Source organism: Octopus bimaculoides, chromosome 17 (genome assembly GCF_001194135.2).
Source record: "Octopus bimaculoides isolate UCB-OBI-ISO-001 chromosome 17, ASM119413v2, whole genome shotgun sequence".
NCBI classification, from domain to species: Eukaryota; Metazoa; Mollusca; class Cephalopoda; order Octopoda; family Octopodidae; genus Octopus; species Octopus bimaculoides.
The window spans coordinates 9,124,872-9,136,271 of NC_068997.1; the positions used below are offsets into that span (position 1 = coordinate 9,124,872).

Genomic DNA, 11,400 nt, shown 5'->3' on the forward strand with positions numbered 1-11,400 from the left:
GTTGATGATATTCACCCATCTGCTCAAAATTGTTGGCTTTGTACCTAAATTATCAACCAAAGGTGAGAAGCTGGCAGAATTGCTAGCATGCCAGACAAAATTCTTTTGGTTTTATGTTAAGAGTTGAAATTCCGCTGAGGTTGACTTTGTGTTTCATTCTTTTGGGGGTACCTGTTGAGTACTGGGGTTGACGTAATCCACTAGTGCTCTCCACCAACATTTTAGACTTTGTGCATAGAGTAGAAATAATTATTATTATTATCAGTGGAATATAGGATTTATCCAGTTATTAGCTAAGTTCACTTTGAAGTTCATCCCTTCATCTAGCTTTAGTTGAGAAGGTAGATGATGAAAGAGGTTGTGTGGTTGACACAACTGGAAGGACTAAATATAGTCTCTATTCTCTTTGGCCAAGCTCTCACCAAATTCTTCATTTTCACTTGAAGAGGAAAGTACTGTCATACAGTAAATATGTTGAAAGGTGGGGAGGAATGGTGAACATGGCTCCAATGAACGAGCATACTCTAAAATAGGTAACTGTAGATTGGGAGATGACATCTGAGAGAAGGCACTCATTCTTGCTGATTAGGATAATCCAGGTTTATTTTTAATCTACATACACGATTGCAGTTTTTTCTGGAGATGAGGATTCCTGTGATGGGGAGCCAGCAGAGAAGCGGATGAAGTTAGAACAAGATATCAATATTGATATGGACCAATCGTTAAAGGTAAAAGATAATATTTTGTTAGATATATTTTTAATGAACATTTCACAACCTCTTTCGTTCTTTTTCTAAGGTCTTCTATCAATGCCTGAAGTCATTGTTTTTGTGTGATGATTTTTTTCATCCTAGTAACCTCATCTATGGAGATGAAACATTTTTAACACTACATTTTAATTAGTTTGATCTCTGTTCTAGCTGGAATCCTGTCTGGTTCTGTGTATGTAACTAGGAATAAGAAGGGACATGATGATGATGATCAGAGATCAAGCTTGTAGACATAAATATTAAAACCAGTTTCATTTCTAAAGATGAGGTTAACAATAAAAAAAAAAAAACATTAGAATCATGTCAACATCAGCTCATTTTAAACATTGAAGGCATTATTACTTGATGTTATTGTGTATGTTTGTGAAAGTATTGTAGAGCAATGAGACTAAACCCAGAACCATGTAGTTGAGAAGCGAACTTCTCAAGACACAGCCATGTGCTATTAAATAACAGAACAAAGCACTTACTACAGTCACAGAACTCAATTTTCTCCAAATTTGTTGTTAGAGGATAATTTATTAATTCATAACATTATGTGTACTAAAAATAAAAAATAAAAATCTATCTTATACTTTTAATTGAAAAATCAACAAAAACACTTCTTATTTTGCAGCAAATTTTATTTAATATCAACAAGGCAATCTGTTTAAGGCTTGATAGTATAGAAAACAAGCTTGAAAATGTTGGATTACGAACAAAATATTTGGAAGTTAAACTACTAGAATTGGTAAATCAGAATAAGAGTGGCAATAGCAATACAACTTCATACGCTACGAAACGAGGGTAAGTAATTTGAGGAGAAAAATTGTTTTTGAATGTTATATGGCAAATTTTGTAGACTCCTTTAAAATTTTAATTAAATGCTAATGAAGTATTTTTTTGTGTTTATATAGTAAACATACATTTTAGATTGAGATTTAAAGGCAATTTTGGATTTTTTCTTGAAATATTTCAGTTCCACATCTCCTTCACGGCGTTCCGGTGCCCTTATTGTTGGTCTTCCACAAGACAGAAATAGTGGTATGTCTTTTTTCGTTTTTGTTTTTATTTTGACTATTTTACTGTTTCATTGATTTTGAATTTATTTCTAAGTAGTTTCAATGTTGTTTGTCTCTGGCTCCCATAACTTGGGGTAGGGTGAGTGAAAAGTTTTCTTGTTATGTGTGGGTGGGACACACACACAGGTCAGGGGCTAGCAGATGGCAATGATACAGTGAGACAGGGCGTGTGGGTGGAACACACAGACTGAGGGCTAACGGAGAGCAATGATACAGTGAGACAGGGCGTGTGGGTGGAACACACAGACTGAGGGCTAGCGGAGAGCAATGATACAGTGAGACAGGGCGTGTGGGTGGAACACACAGACTGAAGGCTAGCGGAGAGCAATGATACAGTGAGACGGGGCGAAGAGAACAGGACTAGGGAGTGAGAGGTAAGCCTAGTGCATGAAGCAGAAATATGAGGAAGAGAAGTGATGCAGAGATGTAGTTTGGTTTGTTGTGGAAGGGTGTGTGAGAGGTTTTCTTGTTAAATGTGGGTGAGACACACAGCACTTCTAGAATTCAGTTTTGCTGACATAGGCAGGTCTTCTCAACAACCTCTTATCGCCAGACATCTTGGTCCATTGACCCAGGAAGACGTGGGATGAAGTGATAAAGACTGATCTCAAGATGCTGGGCCTCACGGAGAATATATGTATATATATATATATATATATGATTGACCGTTGACTGAACACTATTCAATTTTTTTTTCTCCGTGTTTTTCTCCTTGTCTCCGTATTCTTTCTGTTGAAGAGCGTAGCTCGAAACATCAAAGACTTTCCGTATTCCCGAGCGTCATACTAATATATACTTTTGTTATTTACACCACCTGTCCTCGTCTGTTGTTATTATTTGTATATTCTCCTATATATATATATATATATATATATATATATATATATATATATATATATATATATATATATATAATCATCATCATTTAATGTCTGTTTTCTATACTGGCATGGGTTTGACAGTTTGAAGGAGTTGGCCAACTGGAGAGCTGCACTAGGCTCTAATTGTCTGTTTTTACACAGTTTCTACACTTGGATGCCCTTTGTTGGTAGTCTAATTATGCTTAGATAATGATTAGGGTTTCTAGTTTTGGGAGGTTCTGACACACACATATGATTGTGACATAATTTAGTAAGCAAAGACAATCATGCATTATAAATTTATGCTTTAATATATGCTTTGTTTGTTTTTCAGAGGATGAGAGTCAATTTCAGAAAGGTAATTCATATTTTACAATTTTTATGTCTTTTGGTCTTTACCCATCCTTCGCAACCATAGGTGAGTATATGAAGGGGTGCTGAAAAGTTCCTGGCCCAACCTTCCGAGTTCTTTTACAGGGCTTAGAAAAACTGAAGGACTGCTGCAATAAGTGTGTGAATCTGAAAGAGGAATATGTTGAATAAAATCATAATTAACTGATCCTCCTGTATTTTCTTTTATCCAAAGCCACGAACTTTTCAGCATCCCCTCATCGGTATGAAAACCAAATTGAAGACAGCAAATTTGGCTCTGTTTTTTTTACTAACCTCTCCTCTTCTGAGGATCGAATGCTGAACTGGTACACCTGCAATTCTAGCATCTAATTCAGTCTTCTGTCTCCAATCACTTGTGAATACAACTCTGAAATACTTCAACTTTTCCACTTGCATCAGTGATGTACCACAAACGTGCAAAGTGCACTGGGAAGGCTTTCTTTAAAGGACCAATGTGTCTCAGTTTTCTCAACATGTTACATGAAGATAAAATCCTCTTTATTGATCAGAAAAAAATCATATGTTTAAGGGATATTTTCAGTGACTATGTTGAGAATGACTCCTTACTGACTAACAATCATTTTGTAACTATGCAGCCTTTTTTACCTAACACACACACATCCACACCTTATTTTTGTATTTATTTTTTTTACTGGTTTAATTTATTCAAAATAATATTTTCATTTCATCTTCTTTACAATTCTCAAACAAATTAATCGTTTTTCAAAAAAAAAAATTACATCTCCAAGTTTCACTCCCCACCACCTTTAGTGTTTTTATCCTTGTTTACATAGTTCAGATGTTTTTTATTGAACCAGTTGATTTTACAGCTGGATGCCTCTCATGCCAATAGCTACCTAGTTGTAAAATATGCCATGTGTATCTGTCTTACCTTTTTTTAGATCATGCAGTGTTATTTTATTTAATTTCCTTTTTAGGAATAGATTCTGATATCTTACAAACCATGCAATTAGAAAACAAAGACAAGAAAGGCAGTATGTATATAAATTCTTTGATATGTGTGTTTATGTAATCTTATTTTCTTAAACTTGCAATTTCTGTCTGTGGTTAACTTTTAAAGCTTATGTATAAATTGCAGTATACATCATTATCATTGTCACCATTTACCACTCATTTTCCCATTTGTGCATGGTTCAGACAGAATCTGTTGAGGCAGGTTTTCTATGGCTGAATGCTCTTCCTGTTGCCAACCATCAACTTATGTTTTCCACGGAAGACTGGAAACAAACAACCTTGCTTGTATGATGATGATGCTCATCTACAACCATCACATGATGATTGTCTAGACAATGGCACATGCAAACATATATATATATATGTATATATACATACATATGACAGGCTTCTTTCAGTTTCCATCTAGTAAATTCACTCACAAGCCTGGAGCTGTAGCAGAAGACTTTTGTTCATGGTGCTGTGCAGTGGAACTGAACCCAAGACCACGTGGTGGGGAAGCAAGTTTCTTAACCAGACAGCCATGCCTGTGGCTATATCTTAGCATAATAATATTTTATCCATCCTCTAATATACATATATAAACATACACACACAATCATCATCATTTAACGTCTGCCTTCCATGCTGGCATGGTTTAGATGGTTTGACAGGAGCTGGCCTGGTAGAAGACTATACCAGGCCACTGTGTCTGTTTTGACATGGTTTTTATGGCTAACACCAACCAACCTGCAGAGTGCACTGAGTGCTTTTTACGTGGTACCAGCACATAAAAAGCACATATGTGTGTGTGTGTGTGTGTGTGTGTGTGTGTGCGCGTGCGTGTGAAATATATTTTACATTCAGGGTGTAGCTATTTTGCTTGTTTTTTCCAACAACATCCAGTGTAACTTGCACATTTAAAATCCAAATTTTTTTCATATATTTTTTATTCATTTTTTCAGAGTTGTTGACTCCCAGTGATTTCAATTCAAATGTGGATAGTAACTTCAGAAATATTGGTCCAAATGTTACATTAATAACATTAAATTCTGAAGGTAACTATATTCCAGTTTCACTTTTAGATTTGTGTTTTCTGTTTTATTTGTGTCATAATTGTTAATTAAAAAAAACAACAAAAAAAAAAAAACTATCCAGAAAACTCATTGGGACACTTTTAGCAAAAATTATGTAATAAAGTTTGCTAACTTTTAAAATAATTTAAAGAATTAGAAATAGATAAGAATAATTAAGTCTATAAGCTTGCATTGATTTTGGTATTGAGCTGCACTTTTACAATCAACAGTCCTACCTCTCTGCTGTACCAGAGTGCCAATGGCTGAGTATTCTACTGACATGTCTCTATTTGTCTGTCTGTCATGATGATGTATGGTTACACAAATATAACTGCTTTTCAGAACATTTTCTTATGATTTTTTAAAAATATTTCTCTTTTCACTTTTTAGAGGATTATCCAAATGGGTGCTGGCTTGGTGATGAGCTTAATCTTGAAATGCGGGTGCGTGTGCCTATATCTTCAAGGTAAATATTTTTATTGCTAATAAATCACATCTCCTTTTTAACTTTCTAACCTTTTCTGTTCCAACCTGTTTTTGGCCTGTGATGTGAAACTGTTCATTTTTAAAGTTTACATATTTAAATTAAAACCTTTTGTTGTGATTTTATGTAAGAACATTTTATGAAGTTATTTTCCAAACACTAGTTTCAAAATGACAAAGTTATTTTAGTAAATTCCTGAAAATTCTTGTGTGGCACCTTGGGTGAGTGTCTTCTATTATAGCCCCAAGCAGACTAAAGCCTTGTGAATGAATTTGGTAGACAGAAGCTGAAAAAAAACTCATCATATCTATCTATTTATGTGTGTGTGTGTGTGTCTTTATGCTTCTGTTTGTCCCCCATCATTGCTTAACAACTGTTGTTGGTATCTTTTTTTTTTCAGACAACTTCAAGGTCTGGTGTCATCTCCTTAGAAACAACTAATTTTCAAAAGGAATTCTATGATGTTGATATTAAAAAAATCATTCTGTTAAACACAGAATACTTCAATCTTTATCTTTTGTTTTGAACTCCTATTTGTCTTCTTTCAGTGACCTTCTTCATATTCATTCTAATTGTCGAACAGCTGAAAAAATGGCATTGACTCTACTTGATTATTTGTTTGACCGAGAAACACAAGCTTGTTCTAATCTGTCTGGTATGGGTAAACATGGCAAGAAGCAGTTGGATCCTTTGATGATCTATGGCATATGGTGTAAGTAATCCTGTAAATGTGAACTTTTATTAGTTTGTTTATAATTGATTTCTGATACAATGTCATGCATTTTAGAAGAAGGTATAGGCGTTTTAATTGATAATGGTACTTGACTGGTATTTTATTTTATCGACCTTGCAATGTTTATGTTTTGGAAACAAAATTAATATTGATTTGGTTTTGCAGAATTGTAAAAAATATTGCTTTGTTCTTTATATATATATATATATGTGTGTGTGTGTGTAAAACTTAAAAAGTATTCAATTAGTGACATTTACATCATAGTTAATTTTTTTTTTGTATTAAAAATACATTCCCTCTGCTAAGTCACCTTGAGCCAGTGTGGCAGAGTAAGCTTATCAAGCTCAAATTTATAGTCTCTACATCAAACTGTGGTTTGTGGAGAGAACATGCTGAGCCCTTTGTCCTGCAGTGGACTGAACATTAGCAATCCAATCCAAAAGACACATTAAATTATACAATACAAATATATCCAATTGTGACCATAAGCACCAATATTTAAATTTCAGAATACTTAAAGTCTTCACAGAAAAAATTATTTACAAAGAGAAATTTTATGCTAAGAAAAATATTGACTAAGAATTTCTTTAATAAAAATTTTTAGTCTATATTTTCTGTGTAGATTCAATCAACAGAAATCCAATCAAAATATCTTTGATGTTTGACACTGCAATAATCAATGAACTGGATTGAGAATTATTATATGATTTTGAAGTGATATAAACATGAAACATTAATCAATGCAAATCCATTTTGTGATTGAAGAAATGTACAACAAGGTTTCTTTTGTTATTTCTGTGTGTAATGTAACTGTGTGTATATTAATTATTATAGTATGATGTTTATCAGTTGAAACTAGCTTGATTCCCATCAATCCTTTCTATCTATACTCCCTTTTGGGGATTAGGCAAAACTGAGTATTTTAATGGAAAACTTCAAGAATTTATGTTTGTGAAATTTTAGAAATTTGGATGAAGCAAGCAACATTGTTTAGAATCTACAAACGTTTTCTGTCAAGTTTTCTAAGCTCAAACATTAACCCGATAGCATTCAGATTGCTCTGTCAAGTGTTATACCTGTTTATTAACAATGTTTTGAATTGATCATGCATTAAGATTTTGATGATGTGGTTGTTTAATTTTAGAATGACATTATAGGGTAGGTGTGAGAGGCTGGATCTGGCAGGTTTGAAAATAAAATAGGTAGAATATTTGGGCCTGATGTAGCCAGTTTAAATGCTTAAAAGGTTAAAAGAGACAAGTTGCCTAATAGAGAAAATATATGTAAGAAAAAGATAGCTTTGAAAAAATGTCAATAATGATTGATTTTCTTAAAAAAGCAAATTTTAGGTCATAATGACTTGAGGTTTTATTGATTTATTTCATGAAGAAGCATTTGAAGAGACATTGAGTGAATAAGCAATGATCCAGATAAAACTGCAGTCTAATATTGTTGATTCTACTGTTTGTTCATTCAATCAAAATGCATCTTCATCATTGAATGTTCAGGTTCCATGTTGGCATGGGTTGGATGGTTCGACAGGATTCAATGGGTCCAAGGACCACATTGTGCTCAAGTGTCTGCTTTGGCATTATTTCTATGGCTGAATGCCCTTCCTGACACCAACCACTTTACAGCTTGTATGGGGTGCTTTTTTTGGACTACCAACACTGGTGTGGTCACTATATAGCTTGCAAGACCATGAACCCCAAGGGAGAGGAGATCGACTTTATGCTAGCAGGTGAGGGGTTAAATCATGAGAGAAGGTTGGTGCAAAGACAGTCCCACTTTTTGCAGGAGTGGGTTATAGACAATTGAATCAATCTTAGGTATGCCATTGGTATTTATTTTAACAGAGAGATGAAACAAAACACCGATACTATGTCTAGTGACTTGCTACTTCCGCTAATTCACTGCCTTATTATTGAACATAATATCGAGTTTGTTTTATCTCTGCTCTAAATCAATCTATATTAATCTTAACCCTTTAAAATTCAAACCAGCCATATCTGGTCCCTCATATCTACTTTCAATGTCATTCTAAAAACAAACAATCACCATCATCGTTTAACATCCTCTTTCCATGTTGGCATGGGTTGGATGGTTTGACTGAGAACTGGTAAGCCAGTAGGCTGCACCAGGATCCAATCTGATCTGGTAAGGTTTCTACAGCTAGATGCCCTTCCTAATGCCAACCACTCCGAGAGTATAACTGGATGCTTTTTACGTGCCACTGGCATCGGGGCCAGTCAGGTGACACTGACATTGACCACGCTCGAATGGTGCTTTTTATGTGGGGAGCCAGTGTGGCAGCACTAACATCAACCACACTCAAATGGTGCTTTTTATCATTATAATTGTGAAGCTATGAGAAAATGTATGATTAATTCAAAACAATGTGAAAAAACAAGTATTAGATTTGATAGAGTAATCTGAATGCCAGAAGAGTTAAACTAACTATTTAAAGTTGTCTTTTAATATCCTAATGGTTTTTGTCTTTCACTTTTAGGTCATTTAATACAACGGTTTAAGATCAATGAATCTGACTGGCAACGAATCAAACAGAACATAGACTCCAAATGTAGAACAGCTTTCCGGAGAAAGTTAAGAGGTTTGCCTCTTGCTGTAAAGGCTTTCCGTGGAAGAGCCCCACCAAGTTATGTTCATAACGCAGGGTTTAATTTTAATTCAGTCGTGAATTCACAGAGTAATTTTTATGATTCAAATCTACATGAAGACACAAAATTTCATATACAACAGGTGAGAAGCAATGAAAATATTTCTCTCTAATTATGCACTGATGAATATAGCATCAGACATCGGATGCCTGTTTTTTAAAAAAATTTTTTTTTATATATTTTGTCTGTTTGTATTCAGCCAGTTGATTAGGTTTATAAAAATTTAGAAACATTTGTGATGTTTATACATTTTCCCGATACATTGTTAATGTAAGTGACGTTGAATAGCTATGACTAGGATTGAACTTGATTGGCGACTCAACTTTCTGGGAAATTTTTCTTTATCCTGTAGTGTTTGTGAATATTGTAAAAATATAAAAGGAAAATAATCACCACAAACTCTCAAACATATAAAATACATAACACATTTGTGCACACATACAGTTAAGTACGGTTAATAAAAATATTATTTGACCCTTTCATTACAAAACTTCTGTTGAAATACAATGCTTTTGTTTCAATTAATTTTGAAAATAATGAAGAATTTATTAAAATAATTTTGTCATTATTAAGTTGGTGTTTGTAATATAAATGAACATGGATCATAGATTCAAGGGTTCTCTCAGACAGGTTAATATGATAAGGTATAAAGTGGATGATATGGAAAGATGATATTGTATTAAAAGTAGTGTTGATGAGCGTGACAGGACCAGCGGAACTCTGAACTGTATTCTTTATTGTAGCTCATTTGGTACTTTACTAATGTGCATTCCAGTGCCACAATTCTCCCTGGTCAATCTTGCTTGACACCAGAAATGCAATGAACCAGTGATTCTTCCATTGGAAATCTATAGCAATGAAGGGAAGCTATTATTCACAACATGCATGAATAAAGTAGTATTGAGTACATCCATAAGAGATGTCATCTTGGGACGAATATTCATCCCATGGCTAGGAAAAATAAAAAGGCATTATCACCATCATCATCATCATTTTTGCCATTTATTAATTTGTGAGTGAAACCATGTTGAATTGATCTATTTCTTCTTATTTTGCAGCAGAGTGAACTAGATATTCAGCAAGCTGTTACAATGCAAGGTGAAGCCTTACAGCAAGGGGAGATTCAAATCCTGCATGCTACACCAGAACAGATATCACAGCTACAACATGCACAGCACATTCAAATTTTACAAGGTGATCAAGTCATACAGGTAAGACATTCATTTGTAAGGTGCTATACAAATATATTTCTGTTTGTGCTCCATTCCAGGCAACGGCTTGTTTTACTTTCCCTCTTTGCCTTTTTCTAAACTAAAATTAGGCCTCCTAAGATAAAACCACTTTTTCATGACACCAACACCTTTGAGATTGCCAAGTGTCTCACAAGACAAAGGGAAAAAAAATCCTTGACTGAGTTGGGTTGTAACAGAGAGGAGGTTGTGAAATATAAGAAGAGGAATATAAGAGAGAATACAAAGGATTGGGATTGTTGGGTAGATAAGGTCATAAGAGTGTAAGAGGTGAGTGACAGATGGTTTAGAGAGAGAGGTGAATGGAACATTGCTGGAGATGTGGTTGATGGTTATGATTAGTCCACATTACTCTGTAAGGGAGAATAGGGTCAGTTTCCTGGTTTATCTGGTGTATATGTTCCTCCCTGGATAGGACACTGGTCTGTTGCAGGATTTTTGCCAGTTGAGTAGACTGGAGCAATGTGAAATGAAGTGTTTTGTTTAAGAACACACTGCATCGCCTGGTCCAGAAATCGAAACCACGATCTTATGATCATGATTCCAACACCCTAACCATTAAGCCATGCACCTTCACTATTACTGGAGGTGTGGTGGATGGTAAATATCAATATAGTAGGTAAGGTGAAGGACATAGGAGTGACTCAAAGGAGGAACAGTACAGGAAGGGCAGAAAGCAGTAGTATAATAAATTATAACAAACATGTAGATGGAGATCAGTAAAGAGGGAGATGATATGCAGATGGGAGAAGCAGGGAGGTGTACCATGACAAATGGATGTCAGCTAAGTTGGAGTATATCATTGGTGGAAATGGTTACTGCTATTTTCAGAAGTCAGGTACCTACCATTGACAAGGCCAATCCAGTAGTCCTGGCAGCAGAAATGGTGGTGATTGTCTCCTGCTAGCAGCATAAACAAGAAATGCTTATATGCATGACAAAACCATATGAGAGATTCTCTCATGGTAAAATTTGCAGTATTGTGTGTTCTAACACAACATTCACTTTTAAGTGGGGATAAATATTACCTTTTGGTATTAATACTGCTTCTGTTACTATTATTACACACACACACATACACGCATGTGTAAGTGTGTGTATGTATGTATATATATATATATATATATATATATATATATAT

General features: G+C 34.7%; 1 protein-coding gene across 4 annotated transcripts in view; it reads left to right on the plus strand.

Moving 5' to 3' along the window:
* LOC106869581 (protein BANP) overlaps positions 1-11,400 on the plus strand; it is a 38,263-nt gene that overhangs the window by 13,959 nt on the left and 12,904 nt on the right. For all 4 annotated transcript variants that reach the window (XM_014915380.2, XM_014915382.2, XM_014915377.2 and 1 more), the window contains 10 exons: positions 631-728; positions 1,387-1,556; positions 1,729-1,793; positions 3,026-3,049; positions 4,023-4,079; positions 5,004-5,096; positions 5,505-5,580; positions 6,147-6,310; positions 8,841-9,091; positions 10,068-10,220. In XM_014915380.2, coding sequence (XP_014770866.1) covers positions 631-728; positions 1,387-1,556; positions 1,729-1,793; positions 3,026-3,049; positions 4,023-4,079; positions 5,004-5,096; positions 5,505-5,580; positions 6,147-6,310; positions 8,841-9,091; positions 10,068-10,220 — 1,151 coding nt within the window. The remainder of the gene's footprint in view (positions 1-630; positions 729-1,386; positions 1,557-1,728; positions 1,794-3,025; positions 3,050-4,022; positions 4,080-5,003; positions 5,097-5,504; positions 5,581-6,146; positions 6,311-8,840; positions 9,092-10,067; positions 10,221-11,400) is intronic.